At 50.4% G+C, this 24,000-nt stretch overlaps 1 protein-coding gene and 1 non-coding gene across 2 annotated transcripts; both read left to right on the top strand.

The window, feature by feature from the left end:
• Positions 1 to 8,776: 8,776 nt before the first annotated feature.
• On the top strand, positions 8,777 to 16,698 carry LOC125773353 (putative uncharacterized protein DDB_G0271606). Its single transcript, XM_049444350.1, has 3 exons — positions 8,777 to 14,583; positions 14,644 to 16,333; positions 16,673 to 16,698. Exons 2-3 carry the CDS (start codon positions 15,085 to 15,087, stop codon positions 16,696 to 16,698), a joined length of 1,275 nt encoding a protein of 424 aa, XP_049300307.1. The 5' UTR covers positions 8,777 to 14,583; positions 14,644 to 15,084.
• Positions 16,699 to 23,711: 7,013 nt separating this feature from the next.
• On the top strand, positions 23,712 to 23,869 carry LOC125773358 (5.8S ribosomal RNA). The gene has a single exon (XR_007420053.1). It is a non-coding gene; the product is annotated as a 5.8S ribosomal RNA (ribosomal RNA).
• Positions 23,870 to 24,000: the final 131 nt, after the last annotated feature.

Below are 24,000 nucleotides of genomic sequence, written 5' to 3'. Positions count from 1 at the left end.
TGGAAAGTATTCTTCTTCAAAGAAGGAACAAAAATTTTACAAGTGTTGAAAAATTTCCTAAGTCCAAAAAATTTTCTAAGTCCAGAAAATTTTCTAAGTCCCACAAAATGGAACATGATGAAGAAGATACAGAAGTTGAAAATTTTTCTAAGTCCAAAAAATTTTCTAAGTCCAGAAAATTTTCTAAGTCCAAAGTGTTGGAACAATTTCCAAAGGCCCATAGGTTGCACTGAATTTTCCTAAGTTGGCCACAAGTACCCATGAGGTATCGAGAAGGTTCACCCGAAGGACATAATATGTCCCAAAGTACCGATAGAGCACCCACAAAGAGCACCCAATTGGCCTAAGTTGGCCAAAAGTACCGATAGAGTACCCACAAGTAGCACTGAGTTGGCCTAAGTTGGCCAAAAGTACCGATAGAGTACCCACAAATAGCACCGAATGGGCCTAAGTTGGCCAAAAGTACCGATAGAGTACCCACAAGAAGCACTGAGTTGGCCTAAGTTGGCCAAAAGTACCGATAGAGTACCCACAAATAGCACCCAGTTGGCCTAAGTTGGCCAAAAGTACCGATAGAGCACCCACAAGAAGCACTGAGTTGGCCTAAGTTGGCCAAAAGTACCGATAGAGTACCCACAAATAGCACCCAGTTGGCCTAAGTTGGCCAAAAGTACCGATAGAGTACCCCCAAATAGCACCGAATGGGCCTAAGATGGCCAAAAGTACCGATAGAGTACCCACAAATAGCACCGAGTGGGCCTAACATGGCCAAAAGTACCGATAGAGTACCCACAAGAAGCACTGAGTTGGCCTAAGTTGGCCAAAAGTACCGATAGAGTACCCACAAATAGCACCGAGTGGGCCTAACATGGCCAAAAGTACCGATAGAGTACCCACAAGAAGCACTGAGTTGGCCTAAGTTGGCCAAAAGTACCGATAGAGTACCCACAAATAGCACCGAGTGGGCCTAACATGGCCAAAAGTACCGATAGAGCACCCACATATAGCACCGAATGGGCCTAACATGGCCAAAAGTACCGATAGAGCACCCACATATAGCACCCCATTGGCCTAAGTTGGCCAAAAGTACCGATAGAGTATCCACAAAGAGCACCCAATTGGCCTAAGTTGGCCAAAAGTACCGATAGAGCACCCACATATAGCACCCCATTGGCCTAAGTTGGCCAAAAGTACCGATAGAGTACCCACAAAGAGCACCCAATTGGCCTAAGTTGGCCAAAAGTACCGCCAAGTAGCACCATAGAGGCCCGAGTAGAGCGAAATGTGGGCCAAATTGAACATTTGAAAATTTTTACAAGTCCAAAAAATTTTCTAAGTCCAGAAAATTTTCTAAGTCCAAAGAGTTGGACAAATTTCCTTAGGCCCAAAGGTTGCACTGAATGTTCCTAAGTTGGCCATCAGTACCCATGAAGTATAGCGAAGGTTCACCCGAAAGACACAATACGCCCTAAAGTACCCACAGAGTACCCACAAGTTGCACCCAATTGGCCTAAGTTGGCCAAAAGTACCGACAAGTAGCACCATAGAGGCCCGAGTAGAGCGAAATGTGGGCCAAAGTACCGAGTAGTTGCAACAAATGCCCAAATGGATACCAAAATGTGGTACCAAGCACCTAACTGTTGCAACAAATGCTAGCTTTCTGAGCAAAAGCTGTGGACCAATTTCGTAGAAGAACCGCCTAGGCGAAAAGGCAAAAATCGCCGAAGCTGGCCCGCTCGCAGAGCTCGCGGGCCAGGAGATACTCATAGGGCGATTTACTAGAGTGGGGAACTTGAGAATTTTTGTGTCCGAGACTTTGGGCAACTTCGCGGCCGCCCCCTTAAAGTAAAAGATTTTCTCTGGGTGCCTAAAATTCGCAATTCCCGCAAAGTCGGGAAGACGTTAAAGTTTTTGCCCAAAAAATGGCCATCGATTTAAGGTGATTTTCCAATAAGAAAATTTTTCCTAAGATGAATTTTTTCGAATATTTCCTAAACTAAGCGTCGGAGTACATGGCCGTGGAGGAACTTTTGGTAGCTTTTGGCAAGGGCTATCGGATGAAATAATGCGAAAGGCCATCGGAGCGATATTGGATAAATGCGGGCCCATAAACGTACCTAAGAAGTGAAAATTGGTACCTTGCACGCAGGATGCAAGAAATGCTTGAGTGTTAACCATCATCGGTACCAAGTACCTAGGTTATATCGAGTGCGTAGATGGAAGTCGGTACCAAAGGGAAACCTTCCTAGGCTAGGTGCACGCAAGTGAGTATGGATCGATCAGTAGAAAGATGGGAAGCCATAGGAAACCTTCCTAGGCTAGGTGCACGCAAGTGAGTATGGATCGATCAGTAGAAAGATGGGAAGCCATAGGAAACCTTCCTAGGCTAGGTGCACGCAAGTGAGTATGGATCGATCAGTAGAAAGATGGGAAGCCATAGGAAACCTTCCTAGGCTAGGTGCACGCAAGTGAGTATGGATCGATCAGTAGAAAGATGGGAAGCCATAGGAAACCTTCCTAGGCTAGGTGCACGCAAGTGAGTATGGATCGATCAGTAGAAAGATGGGAAGCCATAGGAAACCTTCCTAGGCTAGGTGCACGCAAGTGAGTATGGATCGATCAGTAGAAAGATGGGAAGCCCAAGGAAACCTTCCTAGGCTAGGTGCACGCAAGTGAGTATGGATCGATCAGTAGAAAGATGGGAAGCCATAGGAAACCTTCCTAGGCTAGGTGCACGCAAGTGAGTATGGATCGATCAGTAGAAAGATGGGAAGCCATAGGAAACCTTCCTAGGCTAGGTGCACGCAAGTGAGTATGGATCGATCAGTAGAAAGATGGGAAGCCATAGGAAACCTTCCTAGGCTAGGTGCACGCAAGTGAGTATGGATCGATCAGTAGAAAGATGGGAAGCCCAAGGAAACCTTCCTAGGCTAGGTGCACGCAAGTGAGTATGGATCGATCAGTAGAAAGATGGGAAGCCCAAGGAAACCTTCCTAGGCTAGGTGCACGCAAGTGAGTATGGATCGATCAGTAGAAAGATGGGAAGCCATAGGAAACCTTCCTAGGCTAGGTGCACGCAAGTGAGTATGGATCGATCAGTAGAAAGATGGGAAGCCCAAGGAAACCTTCCTAGGCTAGGTGCACGCAAGTGAGTATGGATCGATCAGTAGAAAGATGGGAAGCCCAAGGAAACCTTCCTAGGCTAGGTGCACGCAAGTGAGTATGGATCGATCAGTAGAAAGATGGGAAGCCATAGGAAACCTTCCTAGGCTAGGTGCACGCAAGTGAGTATGGATCGATCAGTAGAAAGATGGGAAGCCATAGGAAACCTTCCTAGGCTAGGTGCACGCAAGTGAGTATGGATCGATCAGTAGAAAGATGGGAAGCCATAGGAAACCTTCCTAGGCTAGGTGCACGCAAGTGAGTATGGATCGATCAGTAGAAAGTGGGAAGCCCAGTACCAAATGCCCTAGTGAAGACCGTAAACGAATATCATGAACCGAGAAGGAGCACCAAATGCCCTAGTGAAGACCGTAAACGAATATCATGAACCGATAAGGAGCACCAAATGCCCTAGTGAAGACCGTAAACGAATATCATGAACCGATAAGGAGCACCAAATGCCCTAGTGAAGACCGTAAACGAATATCATGAACCGATAAGGAGCACCAAATGCCCTAGTGAAGACCGTAAACGAATATCATGAACCGATAAGGAGCACCAAATGCCCTAGTGAAGACCGTAAACGAATATCATGAACCGATAAGGAGCACCAAATGCCCTAGTGAAGACCGTAAACGAATATCATGAACCGATAAGGAGCACCAAATGCCCTAGTGAAGACCGTAAACGAATATCATGAACCGATAAGGAGCACCAAATGCCCTAGTGAAGACCGTAAACGAATATCATGAACCAAGAAGTAGCAACGAATGCCTGAAAAAGTACCAAGTCCACGGTATAGAGTAACGAGAGTTAACCGCCGTGATGTATGCAATGAGGGCAGCCATTGCATGGGTTCTGGACTTGGTTCGCGAATAACTTTTTTGCTAGACATCGGACAAAGTTGACGTGGAAGAACGAAATGTAGCATTTGATGCCACCTATCCAAAACTTTTTCAAGATTGAAGATCCGATCGATACAGCCTGAGTTATAGGCAAAAGTTGGTGCAAAATTGAGCATTTTTAATGGTGAAAAATCGGTAATCCTCGAATAGCTCCTGTTGGAAGCATCGGACCACATGGTCGTGGAGGAACATATTGTAGCGTGCGGTGTCAAGTATCGACACCCAAAACCGCATGTCCGATGGACGGAAAATGACCAAGTTATAGTGAAAACTTGGTTGCACCAAATTCCCGAAGAAGTGCAACGAGAAGGTGAATGCGATGGTTGTTCGTCGAATAGCTCCGGCCACAGACATGGTAGCGATTAGTGGTGCATGGAAGAAATCTAGCCACAAGTGCCATCTACCCATGGCCAGAAGAAAGTGTGGCCATATCTTGGATACCGGCGGAGCTATGGGGCAAATATGGGCCAAAAATGGTGCCAGGTGGACCAAAAACCCGAAAAAGTACCTAGGTAAATGCGATGGTTGTTCGTCGAATAGCTCCGGCCACAGACATGGTAGCGATTAGTGGTGCATGGAAGAAATCTAGCCACAAGTGCCATCTACCCATGGCCAGAAGAAAGTGTGGCCATATCTTGGATACCGGCGGAGCTATGGGGCAAATATGGGCCAAAAATGGTGCAAGTTGGACCAAAAATCCGAAAAAGTACCTAGGTAAATGCGATGGTTGTTCGTCGAATAGCTCCGGCCACAGACATGGTAGCGATTAGTGGTGCATGGAAGAAATCTAGCCACAAGTGCCATCTACCCATGGCCAGAAGAAAGTGTGGCCATATCTTGGATACCGGCGGAGCTATGGGGCAAATATGGGCCAAAAATGGTGCAAGTTGGACCAAAAATCCGAAAAAGTACCTAGGTAAATGCGATGGTTGTTCGTCGAATAGCTCCGGCCACAGACATGGTAGCGATAAGTGGTGCATGGAAGAAATCTAGCCACAAGTGCCATCTAGCCATGGCCAGAAGAAAGTGTGGCCATATCTTGGATACCGGCGGAGCTATGGGGCAAATATGGGCCAAAAATGGTGCAAGTTGGACCAAAAATCCGACCAAGTGCGCGAGGCGCTTTCGTGAATAGCTCCGGCCACAGACATGGTAGCGATTAGTGGTGCATGGAAGAAATCTAGCCACAAGTGCCATCTACCCATGGCCAGAAGAAAGTGTGGCCATATCTTGGATACCGGCGGAGCTATGGGGCAAATATGGGCCAAAAATGGTGCAAGTTGGACCAAAAATCCGACCAAGTGCGCGAGGCGCTTTCGTGAATAGCTCCGGCCACAGACATGGTAGCGATTAGTGGTGCATGGAAGAAATCTAGCCACAAGTGCCATCTAGCCATGGCCAGAAGAAAGTGTGGCCATATCTTGGATACCGGCGGAGCTATGGGGCAAATATGGGCCAAAAATGGTGCAAGTTGGACCAAAAATCCGACCAAGTGCGCGAGGCGCTTTCGTGAATAGCTCCGGCCACAGACATGGTAGCGATTAGTGGTGCATGGAAGAAATCTAGCCACAAGTGCCATCTACCCATGGCCAGAAGAAAGTGTGGCCATATCTTGGATACCGGCGGAGCTATGGGGCAAATATGGGCCAAAAATGGTGCAAGTTGGACCAAAAATCCGAAAAAGTACCTAGGTAAATGCGATGGTTGTTCGTCGAATAGCTCCGGCCACAGACATGGTAGCGATTAGTGGTGCATGGAAGAAATCTAGCCACAAGTGCCATCTACCCATGGCCAGAAGAAAGTGTGGCCATATCTTGGATACCGGCGGAGCTATGGTGCAAATATGGGCCAAAAATGGTGAAGTTGGACCAAAAATCCGACCAAGTGCGCGAGGCGCTTTCGTGAATAGCTCCGGCCACAGACATGGTAGCGATTAGTGGTGCATGGAAGAAATCTAGCCACAAGTGCCATCTAGCCATGGCCAGAAGAAAGTGTGGCGATATCTTGGATACCGGCGGAGCTATGGGGCAAATATGGGCCAAAAATGGTGCAAGTTGGACCAAAAATCCGAAAAAGTACCTAGGTAAATGCGATGGTTGTTCGTCGAATAGCTCCGGCCACAGACATGGTAGCGATTAGTGGTGCATGGAAGAAATCTAGCCACAAGTGCCATCTAGCCATGGCCAGAAGAAAGTGTGGCCATATCTTGGATACCGGCGGAGCTATGGTGCAAATACGGGCCAAAAATGGTGCAAGTTGGACCAAAAATCCGAAAAAGTACCTAGGTAAATGCGATGGTTGTTCGTCGAATAGCTCCGGCCACAGACATGGTAGCGATTAGTGGTGCATGGAAGAAATCTAGCCACAAGTGCCATCTACCCATGGCCAGAAGAAAGTGTGGCCATATATTGGATACCGGCGGAGCTATGGTGCAAATATGGGCCAAAAATGGTGAAGTTGGACCAAAAATCCGACCAAGTGCGCGAGGCGCTTTCGTGAATAGCTCCGGCCACAGACATGGTAGCGATTAGTGGTGCATGGAAGAAATCTAGCCACAAGTGCCATCTAGCCATGGCCAGAAGAAAGTGTGGCGATATCTTGGATACCGGCGGAGCTATGGGGCAAATATGGGCCAAAAATGGTGCAAGTTGGACCAACAATCCGACCAAGTGCGCGAGGCGCTTTCGTGAATAGCTCCGGCCACAGACATGGTAGCGATTAGTGGTGCATGGAAGAAATCTAGCCACAAGTGCCATCTACCCATGGCCAGAAGAAAGTGTGGCCATATCTTGGATACCGGCGGAGCTATGGGGCAAATATGGGCCAAAAATGGTGCAAGTTGGACCAAAAATCCGAAAAAGTACCTAGGTAAATGCGATGGTTGTTCGTCGAATAGCTCCGGCCACAGACATGGTAGCGATTAGTGGTGCATGGAAGAAATCTAGCCACAAGTGCCATCTACCCATGGCCAGAAGAAAGTGTGGCCATATATTGGATACCGGCGGAGCTATGGGGCAAATATGGGCCAAAAATGGTGAAGTTGGACCAAAAATCCGACCAAGTGCGCGAGGCGCTTTCGTGAATAGCTCCGGCCACAGACATGGTAGCGATTAGTGGTGCATGGAAGAAATCTAGCCACAAGTGCCATCTACCCATGGCCAGAAGAAAGTGTGGCGATATCTTGGATACCGGCGGAGCTATGGGGCAAATACGGGCCAAAAATGGGTAAACTTGTACGGTCCAAAGCCAAGGGTAAATTTTTTTATTCCTCTAATAACTTCTACCACAGACATTGAATCGGTTCGTGATGTATGGATGAAATGTAGCAAACAGTTGGAACTACCCATAAAATCTTAAAGATTGACGATCTAATGTATAGAACCGGAGTAATGTGCGATACTTGGTGAAAAATCGAGTGAAAAATTAACTATAAACAGTTTTTGGCCCATAACTCGAATACTAGACATCGGAAGGGGGGGTCGTAGAACGATTTTTTGTTGCCCTATCGATTCCCTATCGAACGAGCAAAAGTTGTTTTTTTGACCAAAAAGTACCCCCACTCTAGTAAAATTGGCCTGATTTTACTAGTCCCCGGTACCCGTACAGGCAAAATGAGCAAAATGCTCAAGTATGAATGGTTTTTGGCCCATAACTCGAATACTAGACGTCGCAGGGGGGTGTCGTGGAACAATTTTTGGTAGCCCTTGAAATTATCTATCGAATGACATATACTTGATTTTTTGACCAAAAAGTTCCTAGACTAGTAAAAATCGCATCATTTTACTAGAGTCGGGTACCCTGTACGAAAAACCGCTATAGTTGCGGTTTTTGGCTAATAACTCGAATACTAGACGTCGCAGGGGGGTGTCGTGGAACAATTTTTGGTAGCCCTTGAAATTATCTATCGATTGACATATACTTGATTTTTGGCCAAAAAGTTCCCTAGACTAGTAAAAATCGCATCATTTTACTAGAGTCGGGTACCCTGGACGAAAAACCGCTATAATTGCGGTTTTTGGCTAATAACTCGAATACTAGACGTCGCAGGGGGGTGTCGTGGAACAATTTTTGGTAGCCCTTGAAATTATCTATCGAATGACATATACTTGATTTTTTGACCAAAAAGTTCCTAGACTAGTAAAAATCGCATCATTTTACTAGAGTCGGGTACCCTGTACGAAAAACCGCTATAGTTGCGGTTTTTGGTCAATAACTCGAATACTAGACGTCGGAGGGGGGTGCCGTAGAACAATTTTTTGTAGCCCTTGAAATTACCTTTCGAATGATATATAGTGGTTTTTTGGTCAAACAGTGACCCCGAGACTAGTAACCCTCCATACACAAAACCGCCTAAAAAGTTTTGGTTTTGCAAAATTTTGAAAAGTGCGTCAAAAAAATTTTTTCAAAAAGTACCAAATCGTGATCAGAACTCACTATAGACCATAAAAAGTGAAATCCGATGGTCATTTGCAACACTTGGTCAATCGAGAAAAATTTCACTTTTTTACTAGAGTCGGGTACCCTGAACGAAAAATCGCTCAAGTGATGGTTTTTGGCCAATAACTCGAATACTAGACGTCGGAGGGGGGTGCCGTAGAACAATTTTTTGTAGCCCTTGAAATTACCTTTCGAATGATATATAGTGGTTTTTTGGTCAAACAGTGACCCCGAGACTAGTAACCCTCCATACACAAAACCGCCTACAAAAACTTTGTTTTGAAAAATTTTGAAAAGTTCAAAAAAATTTTTTTTTCAAAAACTACTAAAACGTGATAAGAACTTACTATAGACCATAAAAAGTGATATCCGATGATAATTTGCAAAAGTTGGTAACTAGTAAAAAATTTCACTTTTTTACTAGAGTCGGTGCAACGAGAAAAAAAAAGTCCGTGATGGAGAAAAATGGCACGTTTTCCACGCCTGTACGCTTTCGTTTACTATATAGGGGGTAGGTGAGCCAGAAGCATGATTTTGACTGAGTATGTATCTTTATGAATTGGACCCTTCTAAATCGATTGAGACTACCCCCAGGACGATCGGACGACTGCTTCTGGCTCAAAATGTGGTTTTTAGATTTTGATCGTCAATTATGCGAGAAAAAATCGATTAGAAGTAAAGATACGAAATGCTTGGTCTAAGTTGGGAAACGACTTCGGATATTTGTTGGACGTTGTCGTAGAAGGTCCGAGGACCAAGGAAAAGTGATTTCCAAGTGGATTTATGCCCTATTAGTCGATGGTAAGATGTGAAATTAGTAGAACTTACCATACAGTTTGCGAAGTTGAAGCAATCGGTTGGTGAATATGGTACTGTCTGTCCAATTTGGTGGTTCGGAATGAGTGAAACGATGTTGATGATGGATAGACGTTCCGATTGCCCCCGATCGGGGAACATATAGTGGTCTTTAAGGTCCAAGTACCTATGTTTTGGTAAGCAGAACTGAGAGTTAAAGGATGAAAGTCGGCCATTCCTAATATCATCCTATCGGTGGTTCGCGAGTTGTTTGAGGACCGGAGCAGCTCGCGATGAAACGGTCCTAGGGTATTGGTTATCCATCCAAGGAAGAGTAAATGCGATCCTAGATGTGTGTCGTTGGCCGTTCTACCGGCATCGCCTATCGATGAGATATCGACGGGCATGCCTTACTCGAAAGTTGAATTCTAGGATCGATGGTCAAACAGACCTATGAGCGATAAACCAAACTGAACACGTATTGATGTCGGCTTTTCCTATCATTTGATGCCGCAGGTTGTTTAGGGACCGGAGCAGCTTGCGGCCGAGACGGTCCCCGGGGGTTTCTTTCTCCAAGGAGTGGAAACTATTAAGCAAGAGTTGTAGCAAGATACGATCCTCTGATGTGTCGTTGGCCGTTCATGCGGTATCGCCTGTCGATGAGATATCGATGGGCATGCCTTACTCTACCGACCTTCTAATTGAGAGTATTAATCAGGGATCGATGGTCAAACAGACCTATGAGCGATAAACCAAACTGAACACGTATTGATGTCGGCTTTTCCTATCATTTGATGCCGCAGGTTGTTTAGGGACCGGAGCAGCTTGCGGCCGAGACGGTCCCCGGGGGTTTCTTTCTCCAAGGAGAAGAAACGATTAAGCATAAGTTGTAGCAAGATACGATCCTCTGATGTGTCGTTGGCCGTTCAAGCGGTATCGCCTGTCGATGAGATATCGATGGGCATGCCTTACTCTCCCGACTGGATTACTGAGAGTTTAATCAGGGATCGATGGTCAATCAGACCTATGAGCGATAAACCAAACTGAACACGTATTGATGTCGGCATTTCCTATCATTTGTCGCAGGTTGTTTAGGGACCGGAGCAGCTTGCGACCGAGACGGTCCCCGGGGGTTTCTTTCTCTAAGGAGTGGAAACGATTAAGCAAAAGTCGTAGCAATAATCGATCACCTGATGTGTCGTTGGCCGTTCTTGCGGTATCGCCTGTCGATGAGATATCGATGGGCATGCCTTACTCTCCTGACTGTTTAATTGAGAGTTATAATCAGGGATCGATGGTCAAAAAGACCTATGAGCGATAAACCAAACTGAACACGTATTGATGTCGGCATTTCCTATCATTTGTCGCAGGTTGTTTGGGGACCGGAGCAGCTTGCGACCGAGACGGTCCCTTCCCGAAAGATGGTGAACCGAGTCGTCTGGCGTAAAAACCGGACGACTCGAAAGGGCTTGACCCTTTCAAGTGAGCGATAATCACATTCTACGCTCAGTTCGACAGCTACAAGGCAATCACTCGCTATGTTCAGAGCTAATACATGCAACATGCCGGCATTGTTTCCACCGACGCATGGATTCAAGACTGGTGCACTTATTAGTTAAACCGTTCGCCTCCGGGTGTTTCGAGTTCAAGTCTGGATGAGGATTGATCTTGCTGGTAATAGCTTGAGCCCCTGAATAAGGGGTCGAAGCGTACATCTTGAGACCATGTACAACATATTACCAAATCGGCACCATGGGTTCGGGTGCAAGTGATGTAACCGTGAAAGATGTTGAGCAGCCCAACATCGGTTTACACACGCATAATAGGAAGGCAGCGCTGTCGACTGGTCAGTCGTGTAAGAAGTGTGCATTATCGATCACAAATATATTGGTGATCTGTAGGTTGCGCATACACCATGCCCGGTGTAAAGTGCCGTGGTCCCCCCCGGGGGGCTGCATCAAACCGTTCGCCACGCGAACTACCCAATGGAACGAACTCGATGCATTTAATAAGAAGAAGAGATGATAATGAAACACGGTCGATTAAAGAGTTGAAAACGTTGAAATACCTATAAGCAAGTCTTAAGTTGGTGGTGACCGTTACGCCCCAACAAATTGGTGCCTTACCCTACACCAAAGAGCCATTCAACATGGTTCAAGTGAGCGATAATCACGCTCTACGCTCAGTATGACAGCTGCAAGGCAATCACTCGCTAAGTTCAGAGCTAATACATGCAACACGCCGGCATTGTTTCCACCGACGCATGGATTCAAGACTGGTGCACTTATTAGTTAAACCGTTCGCCTGCGGGTGTTTCGAGTTCAAGTCTGGATGAGGATTGTTCTTGCTGGTAATAGCTTGAGCCCCTGAATAAGGGGCCGAAGCGTACATCTTGAGAGTAAATGTACAACATATTACCAAATCGGCACCGTGGGTTCTGGTGCAAGTGATGTAACCATGAAAGATGTTGAGCAGCCCAACATCGGTTTACACACGCATAAGGGGTTTATTGTTATCTGTAGGTTGCGCATACACCATACCCGGTGTAAAGTGCCGTGGTCCCCCAGGGGGCTGCATCAAAACGTTCGCCATGCGAACTACCCAATGGAACGAACTCGATGTATTGAAAGAGATGAACAATTAATAGCGAGAATAGGGGCCCGGAAGCAATTCCGCGGCCCTACGGTCGATTCAAGAGTTGAAACGTTGTACAATCGTGGATAGCACCTAGTGCTAATATGGTGAGAGATAATGTGTGAGGAAATTTAGTTTCCTAAAGTTTAGTTAGTGGTTTCCGTTGTGCCCTAACAAACTTAAAGTTGGTGGTGACCGTTACACCCCAACAAATTGGTGCCTTACCCAACACCAAAGAGCCATTCCATATGGTTCTAGAGAGAGAGAGTTGTGTGGAAATTTATTTCCCACTAAGCGAGTGTGTGTCTGTAGTGGAACGAATTCTGGTTGATCCTACCAGTAATATACGCTTGTCTCAAAGGTTAAGCCATGCATGTCTAAGTACAAACATAAATGAATGTGAAACCGCATAAGGCTCAGTATAACAGCTATAATTCACAAGATCATCCTACCACTAGTTACTTGGATAACTGTGGAAAATCCAGAGCTAATACATGCAACATGCCGGGACTGTTGCCCTCGCGGGTAGCTGAACTGGTGCACTTATTAGTTAAACCAATCGCCTCCGGGCGGCTTGAGTTGAAGTCTGGATAAGGACGCAGATCGTATGGTCGCTTGTCGACTGACGACAGATCTTTCAAATGTCTGCCCTATCAACTATTGATGGTAGTGTAGAGGACTACCATGGTTGCGACGGGTAACGGGGAATCAGGGTTCGATTCCGGAGAGGGAGCCTGAGAAATGGCTACCACATCCAAGGAAGGCAGCAGGCGCGTAAATTACCCAATCCCAGTACGGGGAGGTAGTGACGAGAAATAACAATATGGACCTCTCTAACGATGGTCCATAATTGGAATGAGTTGAGTATAAATCCTTCAACAAGGATCAAGTGGAGGGCAAGTCTGGTGCCAGCAGCCGCGGTAATTCCAGCTCCACTAGCGTATATTAAAGTTGTTGCGGTTAAAACGTTCGAAGTTGATTGCCCGTCCAGACACGTGACCGCCACGGGCGCCCGGTTACACGCCGGGGCCGTTCGTGCGCGCGCTCACGGCTGCGACTCACAATGGTGTACTTGGGCGTTACTCTGTGAACGAGTACCGTGCTACCGGTTAACTCCGGCACGGGCTCCTCATGGTGCTCAAGATACTCACATTTACCTTGAACAAATTAGAGTGCTCAAAGCAGGCTAAGACAAAGCGTCCGGCCCCCCCGTGGGGTTGGCGTTGGCCGAGAATAATCTTGCATGGAATAATGGAATATGACCTCGGTTTATACGATTTCGTTGGTTTGTCAGAAACCTAGAGGTAATGATTAACAGAAGTAGTTGGGGGCATTGGTATTACGGCGCGAGAGGTGAAATTCGTAGACCGTCGTAGGACCAACTGAAGCGAAAGCGTTTGCCATGGATGCTTTCTTTAATCAAGAACGAAAGTTAGAGGATCGAAGGCGATTAGATACCGCCCTAGTTCTAACCGTAAACGATGCCAATTAGCAATTGGGAGACGCTACCCCTATTCGGTGCTCTCAGTCGCTTCCGGGAAACCAAAATCGGGTTCCGGGGGAAGTATGGTTGCAAAGTTGAAACTTAAAGGAATTGACGGAAGGGCACCACAAGAAGTGGAGCTTGCAGTCGCAATCGAGAGCTCGACCAGAACGGACGTGTCCGCACAGTGCTCCGTGTAGTGAGAGATTATTTGCGAGAGCGAGAGAGCGGGAGAGAAAGTTGTCCGTATGACGAACAGTAGTGAGCGTGTGTACGTGTGTATGTGAAGCGTAAGGAAAAGTGACGCTGCACGCACTTTTCTTAAATTGCAAAATTTATGGTTTTCCGTGATTAAAATCGTAAATCGGATTATGTGAGAGTGTGTGCTTTTAAGAGGCAAAGATTTTAAGACATTGTTTGCGAAAATCGGTGGAGTTTTGTGATTACGCAACATTGTGAAATCGTAGTGACGCTTCACGCACTATTCTGAATTTGTGAAATATATGGTTTTCCGTGATTGAAATCGTAAATCGGATTACTTGAGTGTGTGTGCTTTTAAGAGGCAAAGTTTTTAAGACATAGTTTGCGAAAATCGGTGATTTTTGTGAAGGATTACGCAACATTGTGAAATCATATATCGACCGGGTGTTCCGTGTCGGCGTGTGTGTGCGTGGGCACGCTTGTGTTCCACGTTAGTGAGTGCGAGGGCGAGCTTGAATTGGACATTCTAGAAGTATCTAGAATATTTTTCGACTGTTGCCGTGCGTGTGTGTGTACGTGTGTTGGTGTGTGCACGAGCACGTGGCACTTTCGCGGATATGCATTCTAGAACATTCTAGAAGCATCTAGACATTTTTCGACTGTTGCCGTGCGTGTGTGTGTACGTGTGTTGGTGTGTGCACGAGCGCGTTAAACTTTCGCGGATATTCATTCTAGAACATTCTGAAAGCATCTAGAAATTTTTCGACTGTTGCCGTGCGTGTGTGTGTACGTGTGTTGGTGGGTGCATGAGCGTGTGGAACGTTCGCGGATATTCATTCTGGAACATTCTGAAAGCATCTAGAAATTTTTCGACTGTTGCCGTGCGTGTGTGTGTACGTGTGTTGGTGGGTGCACGACCGCGTGGAACTTTCGCGGTTGTTGCCGCGCGTGGTGTTGCCGTGAGTGGTGTTGCCGCGAGTGCGGTGTTGCCGCGCGTGGGGTTGTCGCGAGTAGTGTTGTCGCGAGTGGTGTTGCCGCGAGTGCGGTGTTGCCGCGAGTGTGGTGTTGCCGCGCGTGGTGTTGTCGTGCGTGGTATTGCCGCGAGTGAGCGCGTGGAACTTTTTCTCACTTTTTCTCAGTTGTGTGAGTGTGCGCGCGAGCGCGTGTGTTCGTGAGCGCGTGGAACTTTTACGCTTGTTGCCGGGCGTGGCTTCTTCTTCCCGCGTGTGTGTGTGTTCGCGAGCGCGTTGAACTTTTCTTGTTGCTGGGCGTGGCTTCTTTTTCCCGCGCGTGTGTGTGTTCGCGAGCGCGTTGAACTTTTCTTATTGCTGGGCGTGGCTTCTTTTTTTCCCGCGCGTGAGTGTTGCCGGGCGTGGCTTCTTTTTGCCCGCGCGTTTGTGTGGGAGTGTTTCTCATAGCGGCAGCGTCAAGGACATACGCGGTGGCGGGGGGTAACAACCCGCCACCATGGAAACGCGGGCGAGAGGACGAACGTTATCGGTCGATGAGCGTCCTACCGTCGTAGCAAAGAAGCCGTTGGGTGAGAAGAAACTAGCGACCATCGCCGAGGAACCGGCATCGGCAGGAGTGCCAGCGCGGACAATGGCGACGGCGGGAGTTAAATCGGCGGGAGCAGCGACGAAGCCGGCAACTTCCACCGGGGTTTCCACCGGGGAAGTGCGCCGGATGCTGGCGGACGCGAAGGCGGATAACGAAATGACGATTGGTATCGTCAAACGATTGGAGGAACAGATTCAGATGCTGCGCCTTCAAATTGAGGCCTCCAACGAACAACTGAAGGAGGCACGAAAGGAGGCGAAGGAGGCGCGAGAAGAGGCTCGTATGCGCGAGGCGGAATACCGTGAGGAGACTCGGCAGCGTGAGGCGGAACACCGCGAAGAGCTCCGGAAGGAGAAGGAGCTCTTTAACGCTCTTCTGGCGCAAACCCTGGGGGGAACAGGCGCAGCTCGGCCGGAGAGCCAGCAGGAGCTGCAGCGTGAGCAGGAGATGATCCGGAGGCTGGAAAGCCAGCAACGGCAGGAACAGCGGCAGCAGCTGGAGGAGCAGCAGCGCCAACGGTGGCGTAAACAGCAGCCGCAGCAACAACAACAGCAGCGGCCACCTGTGCAGGAGTGGCCGACGGTTCAGCAGAGCGGGCGTGTTCAGCGTCGGGGCGCGGTGAAGTCGACACCCCCGGCGGTGTTAAATGAACCGGGAGAGTGGGTGGAGGTCGTTAGCGGCAACCGCCGTAATAACAAGCGGAATGGAGCGAATCGGCCCCGGCAGCCAGCCCAGCAGCAGCCAGTGCACCGGCAGTATCAGCAGTGGGCGCACCAGCGAGCGGGGCAGCAGCAGCAGCGGTTGGAGATACACCAGCAAGAGAAGCGGCGTCCGCGACGGAAGCGTCCGGACGAGATCATCGTGGTGCCCGCCCCGGGAGTCTCGTATAAAGATATGTATGTAAAGCTCCGGAGCAGCCCGCGGATTGCAGACTTCCAGCGGCAAATAGGTGTCGGCAGAAGAACGCCGAAGGACCACCTCCTGCTGCCTTTGTCGCGTGATGTAGACAGCGCGGCACTGAGAGATATCATTGAGGAGGTGATCGGGGATAGCGGATCCGTCACGGTCAAGACGGAAATGGCTGAGGTCGTCATGACGGGCATCGATAATATGATTGACGAGGAGGCAATCAAGAAGGCGCTCAGGACCTCGCTAGGTAAGCAGTCATTGGTGGCCAACGTCAATCTCTGGGAGCGCCGAGATATGACAAAGCGGGCTCGAGTGCGCCTTCCACGAGCAGAGGCTGAGCTCGTCAAAGATCGCCGCCTGGAGCTGGGTTATACATATTGTGTGGTGCACGAGGCCCCCAAAGTATCGGGTCATCTGACTCGGTGCTTCCGGTGTTTGGAGCGGGGGCATATCGCCGCTACGTGCACGGGAGAGGACCGGTCAAAGCGCTGCTTGCGGTGCGGTGACCACACACACAAGGCGTCGGTTTGCACTAACGTCATCAAGTGCATGTTGTGTGGCGGCGCCCACCGTATTGGTGCCGCAGCCTGTGGTGGACAACTTTCGGATTAACATGGATGTGCTGCAAATAAATGTTAACCGCAGTAGGAGCGCGCAAGACCTTGCGCTCAACACGATGAGGATGGAGCGGGCGGATGTCTGCCTCATGGTAGAGCTGCACAGTGTCCCCAGGAACAACGGGAACTGGGTAGCCGACAGGGACGGGAAGGTGGCCATCATAGCCAGCAGCGAGGCGTATCCGATCCAGCAGGTGGTCTCCGTGACGCAGTCAGGGATCGCGGCTGCCCGGATAAATGGCGTCCTCTTCGTTTGCTGCTACGTGTCGCCTTCAGCAGGCGTCCCTGAGTTTGAGGAGATGATGCAGCGCATCGACGTGTTGGCGAGAGGTCACCCGCGCGTCGTCTTTGCGGGTGATCTCAACGCGTGGCATACTGCTTGGGGGAGTGGACGCACCAACGCGAAAGGAGAAGCCGTGATCCAGCTTGTCGACAGCTTGGGGCTGGAGATTTTAAACACCGGCACCGCCCCAACCTTCCTGGGCAACGGAGTGGCTCGTCCGAGCGTAGTAGATGTTTCCTTTGCCAGCCGCAGCATCACCGGTGATAATATCTCTCCGGAGCGTCGGTGGAGGATATTAGGCAGATACTCATACAGCGACCATGTTTACATTCGGTTTGCTGTAGGGGAGCTGCTCCAGCGGCCAGCGGCGGATCGTCGTCGTCAGGAGGGTCCTTCCGTACGGGAAAGCGGCACGAGGTGGCGAGCCCGTCAGTTTGACGCTCAGCTTTTCGGCGTAGCGCTCGACGTAACCTCGTTCGCTGAACGGGTTACAAGTGCCGAAAGCTTGGAGCAAGTCCTGACGGAGGCCTGTGATGGAACCATGGCGCGAGTGTTCCCGTCACAGGGTCACTCGGGGCGCCCTGCGTACTGGTGGACGCCAGCGATTGGGGTTCTGTGCGAGGACTGCCGCCTCGCCAAGGAACGCCTGGAAGCTGCCACCAACGAGGAGGTGCAGATTGCTGCAGCCGGTGATCTCCTCCAGGTGCGGACCGCCCTGGAGACAGCAATCAATGACAGCAAAAAGGCGCACTTTGATGAGATGCTGCGGGGCCTTGCGGAGGATGAAACGGGACAGTGGTTCCGCAACGTGCTGAGCCGCCTTCGCGGAAGCTGGACGGCGAGGGAGCGCGATCCGTCGGTGTTAGAGGGCGTCGTCTCTACTCTGTTCCCCCAGCATCCTCCGGTTGACTGGCCATCGTCACCAGGCCAAGTCCTGGAGAGGGGGGAGGAGGAACCTGTTCGGGACGTCACGGTGCAGGAGCTGCTGGACATCGCAAGCTCGCTGAACCCGAGGAAGGCTCCGGGGCTCGATGGCGTGCCGAACGCCGCTTTGACGGCCGCCATTCGGAAGCATCCGGACACCTTTAGGACGCTGTTTCAGGAGTGTTTGAACAACGAGCGGTTCCCGGATGCGTGGAAAAAGCAGAAGCTGGCCCTTATCCCCAAGCCGGGTAAGCCGCCAGGGCTCGCTTCATCTTTCCGCCCGATTCTGCTGTTAAACAACCCGGGGAAGGCGTACGAGCGGTTGCTGCTGTCGCGTATCAATGACGTCATCGAAGATCCGGAATCACCGAGGCTGGCAGGAAACCAATACGGGTTCAGGAGGGGCCGTTCGACGGTGCAGGCGATCCAGCTGGTGGTGGATGCGGGCCGTCACGCGATGTCTTTTGGCCGCACTAACAACAGAGATAAACGCTGCCTTCTTGTTGTGGCGCTTGATGTGCGCAATGCGTTCAATACTGCCAGCTGGCAGTGCATCGCTGCAGCCCTGGAGGAGAAAGGCGTGCCGAGACAGCTCCGCAACATCCTGGGGGATTACTTCGCCAACAGGGAGCTCGTCTATGACACCGCAGACGGGCCCGTTACACGCCGAGTGACTGCAGGTGTTCCACAGGGGTCCATTCTGGGCCCGACGCTGTGGAACATCATGTATGACGGCGTGTTGCGGGTCGAGCTTCCTGAAGGGGCCAGCGTCATCGGCTATGCGGATGACATAGCAGTCTTGGCACGGGGTTGCACACCAGAGGAGGCGGCGTCGGTGGCCGAACAGGCGGTGGGCGCGATTGCGGATTGGATGCGGAACCATCACCTGCAGCTCGCTCCGGAGAAGACAGAAGGCGTAATGATCTCCAGTCTGCGGAGAGGCCTGCTGAGGGTGCCGTTCCGCGTCGGGGACACCATCATTCAAAGCAGGCAGTCGATCCGGTATCTGGGGGTCCAGATCCACGACCACCTGTCGTGGAAGCCACACGTGGAGCTGTCGACGGCTAAAGCCCTCCGCGTCGTAGGCGTGGTCACCTCAGTGATGAGGAACCACAGTGGGCCCCAGGTGGCCAAGCGTCGGCTGTTGGCGGCGGTGGCGGAGTCCATCATCCGCTATGCTGCCCCCGTGTGGTCTGAGGCGACGGATTTGCAGTGGTGCCGGAGGAAGCTGGCCCAGGTGCAGAGGCCCTTGGCACGTGGTGTCACCAGCTCGTTCGCGTCGGTGGCATACGAGACGGGAGTGGTGCTGGCAGGCCTGTTGCCGTTCAGGCTGCTGGTACGAGAGGACGCAAGGTGCCATCGGAGGCTCCTAGCTGCCCCGGGCGCCAGCCGCAAGGACATCCGGCTGGAGGAGCGGCAGAGGACTCTCCAGGAGTGGCAGCGAGCGTGGGACGCGGCGGCCGCAGCTCCAACGGCCAGCCGGTACGTGGTTTGGGCCCACCGAATGATCCCGGACTTGCACCTGTGGATGGGTAGGCGGCATGGAGAGGTGGATTTCCACCTCTCGCAGGTATTAACCGGACACGGGTTCTTCCGGGAATACCTCCATGTCTGCGGTTTTGCCCCATCGGCGGAGTGTCCACGGTGCCCGGGGTCGGTTGAGTCGGTGGCTCATGTGCTGTTCCGGTGCGATGTCTTTCACGAGATCCGGGTGGAGTTGCTGGGTTTTGGCACTAACGATCCAGTTAGTGAGGACAATCTCGGTATGAAGCTGTTGGAGAGCCCCGAGCGGTGGAATAACATCCAGGAAGCTGCACGTAGAATAACGAAGGTGTTGCAGCAGCTTTGGCGAGAGGACGAGCTGCAGCTCAACCTCAATGCACACCTTGCAGCACCACCGACGGGAGCATCAACGGAGGACGCCGGTTCTCAAGAAGGCGAGCAGGTGTCCGTTGACGGTGTGGCGGAACTCTTCCGGTCCAATCGAGGTCGAGCTAGACGGACCAGAAGAAGTCGCTGGAGGGAGGAAGAACGGGCGGAAGTGCGCCTTGCATCCGCATTGGCAGCAGCCGAGCGGGAACGTGAGAACAACATCCTGATGGCGGCGGTAAGGGCGGAGGCAGCTGGCGAAGCTCCACCACCCATCCCCACGAGAGGACGCGGACGGCCTCCTTCTCCGAGGCTGATAAGAGCGCGGCATGAGCGGAGACTGTTCCTGCAACGTGTGTACCGTCAACGCGCCAGAGAAGGGACTCTGCCACCAGTCCCAAGAGGTAGAAGCCGAAGAAGTAGGTCGGCCCCTTCGGAAGCTGAGGTCATCAGACGGCGCATGAGAAGGCGTGAAATGGAGCGAATACGCCGAGCGTCACGTAGGGTGCCATCGAACCAGGGAGCGCGTGAGGCGTTATCCGCGGACTCCCTGGCCGCCGTCACAGAAGCAACAACCTCCGGTCGTTAAGTAGGTGGGGGATATGGGCTTGATGGGCTTGATGAGCTAGATGGGAAAGCGAACGAAAATTGCGTGAAGAATTGCGAAAGAATTGCGTTTTGGATTGAAATGTTATGCGAAATTAAAATGTAACAATAAAGGCGATGCCATGATCCGGCGTTAGATACTCCTGGCTCCAAGCCCCGCTAGGGAACGGGTCCAGGAGAGGGAGATGGGGATTATAATGTAAGGTACTTTAAGAACTTACACTGAATAAAATCCTTGAGTAATAAAAAAAAAAAAAAAGAAGTGGAGCTTGCGGCTTAATTTGACTCAACACGGGAAAATTTACCAGGTCCAAACTTATCGAGGTAAGACAGATTGATAGCTCTTTCTCAAATTTAAGGGTAGTGGTGCATGGCCGTTCTTAGTTCGTGGAATGATTTGTCTGGTTAATTCCGATAACGAACGTGACTCAAACATGCTAACTAGAACGCTGTCAGCAGTGCGCCTCCGGGCGCACCTGACGTTACAGCCGGGCGGCGCCTTCACGGGCGGTCGTCGGCTACGTTTGCCCTGCTTAGCGGGACAACTTGTGTTTAGCAAGCTGAGAATGAGCGATAACAGGTCCGTGATGCCCTTAGATGTTCTGGGCTGCACGCGTGCTACAATGTGGGTCGCAGCGTGTTCTCGCCAATAGGCGCCCCCATTCCGAGAGGAACGGGAAATCACTAAAATGCCCATCTAGTCGGGATTGGGGACTGCAACGGTCCCCATGAACCTGGAATTTCTAGTAAGCACTAGTCATTAGCTAGTGCTGATTACGTCCCTGCCCTTTGTACACACCGCCCGTCGCTACTACCGATGGATTATTTAGTGAGGTTTCTGGAGGCTTACCTTCCGCGGTTCCTTCGTGAGCTGCAGCTGGCATGGCTGAAGTTGACCGAACTTGATGATTTAGAGGAAGTAAAAGTCGTAACAAGGTTTCCGTAGGTGAACCTGCGGAAGGATCATTACTGATGATCGTCCGCGAGTGACCAACCATGGGCTGCCTTCGGTGTAGCTCGGTCGCTCGCTTGCTATGTGTCAGAATTTGTTGAAAGCCAACTCGTTCGTTGTACACTTTGATGGGTGACCATCACTGTGTCCCCGTGCCGAGCTAGATCTCCCCTAGCCGTAAGGCACTTGAACGCCCCTTCGACGACGAGTTGCATGTGTGTGGTATGTGTCAGAATCTGGTGAAGCTTTCTGCATGTGATGTGCCTTGTGTGGATCCGTGGCCATTGCATTGTGTCTGGTGCTTAGATACCCAGACACTTAGAACGCTTGCGCGGAAAGCAAACTCGATCGTTGTACACTTTGATGGGTGACCATCACTGTGTCTCCGTGCCGTGCTAGATCCCCCCTAGCCGTAAGGCACTTTGAACGCCCCTTCGACGACGAGTTACAAGAGTGTGGTATGTGTCATAATCTGGTGAAGCTTTCTGCATGTGATGTGCCTTGTGTGGATCCGTGGCCATTGCATTGTGTCTGGTGTGTAGGTACCCAGACACTTAGAACGCTTGCGCGGAAAGCAAACTCGATCGTTGTACACTTTGATGGGTTACCATCACTGTGTCTCCGTGCCGTGCTAGATCTCCCCTAGCCGTAAGGCACTTTGAACGCCCCTTCGACGACGAGTTACAAGAGTGTGGTATGTGTCATAATCTGGTGAAGCTTTCTGCATGTGATGTGCCTTGTGTGGATCCGTGGCCATTGCATTGTGTCTGGTGTGTAGGTACCCAGACACTTAAGCAAACTCGATCGTTGTACACTGTGATGGGCGAGCATCACTGTGTCTCCGTGCCGTGTAAGAGCTCCCCTGGCCATCAGGCACTTGAAAGGTCCTTCGACGACGAGTTACAATAGTGGTGTGTTAGATACGTCAGGTGATGGTATCTACTGTTGTGCAATACGTATCCGGCCACGGCACGGAACGAACGGGAACTGTGGTGCAGACATACAAAGAGTTAAGCCTATTAGTCATTAACTCTAAGGACGGGGCCATGGGGCGGTACGCAAAGGATACGGATGAGCGAGTATGCAGGCCCAATACTCAATAGCTCGATCCGATCCAAGCACATGAGTTGACTGCGGCGCCAGGTTAACCAATGTGCTAGATTCTATTTGGCCAGTAGAATCTTGTGTCTTATGCGATTTGATACCAAGACACCAGAACGAAAGTTAGTTGAAGAGTTATTAAACTCTTATGAAGTATGGTTGTGCAATCACAACTTATGACTTTAACCTATAAAGTGGATATGGACTTGCAATTATAACATGGAATCTCTACACACCCCATGAGCTCGATCCAATCCACGCACACGAGTTGCCTGAGTAGCGACAGGTATACCGATGTGCAATACGTATCCGGCCACGGCACGGAACGAACGGGAACTGTGGTGCAGACATACAAAGAGTTAAGCCTACTAGTCATTAACTCTAAGGACGGGGCCATGGGGCGGTACGCAAAGGATACGGATGAGCGAGTATGCAGGCCCAATACTCAATAGCTCGATCCGATCCAAGCACATGAGTTGACTGCGGCGCCAGGTTAACCAATGTGCTAGATTCTATTTGGCCAGTAGAATCTTGTGTCTTACGCGATTTGATACCAAGACACCAGAACGAAAGTTAGTTGAAGAGTGATTAAACTCTTATGAAGAATGGTTGTGCAATCACAACTTATGACTTTAACCTATAAAGTGGATATGGACTATCAATTATAACATGGGGCACACACCATGTTCTCGATCCAATCCACGCACACGAGTTGCCTGAGTAGCGACAGGTATACCGATGTGCAATACGTATCCGGCCATAGGCACGGAACGAACAGGAACTGTGGTGCAGACATACAAGGGCCATGGGGCGGTACGCAAAGGATACGGATGAGCGAGTATGCAGGCCCAATACTCAATAGCTCGATCCGATCCAAGCACATGAGTTGACTGCGGCGTCAGGTTAACCGATGTGCAATACGTATCCGGCCATAGGCACGGAACGAACAGGAACTGTGGTGCAGACATACAAGGGCCATGGGGCGGTACGCAAAGGATACGGATGAGCGAGTATGCAGGCCCAATACTCAATAGCTCGATCCGATCCAAGCACATGAGTTGACTGCGGCGTCAGGTTAACCGATGTGCTAAGAGAGTTGTTCCTGGGCCTTCAAAGTGACTTCAAAACTATCTTAGCGAATGGTGGCCATGGGCGTAGACATGAGCCACAAGTCACAAGGCCTGGGACTATTGGGTAATAAAGACAACTTAGTCAGAAAGTTAGTCTTTGGACGTACCACCGGGATTGTGTTACATTGGGAACCTTACTATAAAACCCTAGGCAGGGGATCACTCGGCTCATGGATCGATGAAGACCGCAGCTAAATGCGCGTCACAATGTGAACTGCAGGACACATGAACACCGATAAGTTGAACGCATATTGCGCGTCGGACGATTAAACCCGGCCGATGCACACATTCTTGAGTGCCTATCAATTCCTTGATATACAACAAACCAAACTTCAGGGTGGAGCGTGCCACAATAGAACACTATGGCGAGCAGCCCGTCTAGTGTCGTGGGGGAAACACGCTTCCACACTGTGCATAATGGCGTGCTCGGGA

Source organism: Anopheles funestus, assembly GCF_943734845.2.
Source record: "Anopheles funestus chromosome X unlocalized genomic scaffold, idAnoFuneDA-416_04 X_unloc_31, whole genome shotgun sequence".
Taxonomy (NCBI): domain Eukaryota; kingdom Metazoa; phylum Arthropoda; class Insecta; order Diptera; family Culicidae; genus Anopheles; species Anopheles funestus.
The sequence above is the reverse complement of the archived record's forward strand: the minus strand, read 5'-3'. Positions and strand labels throughout refer to the sequence as shown.

Excerpts from the sequence above, each read along its gene's own strand:
- LOC125773353 (XM_049444350.1), top strand. The coding sequence starts at position 15,085 with ATGGAAACGCGGGCGAGAGGACGAACGTTATCGGTCGATGAGCGTCCT. Across the intron at positions 16,334-16,672 it reads GGCGCTCAGGACCTCGCTAG|CCTGTGGTGGACAACTTTCG; the intron begins GTAAGCAGTCAT and ends TTGGTGCCGCAG.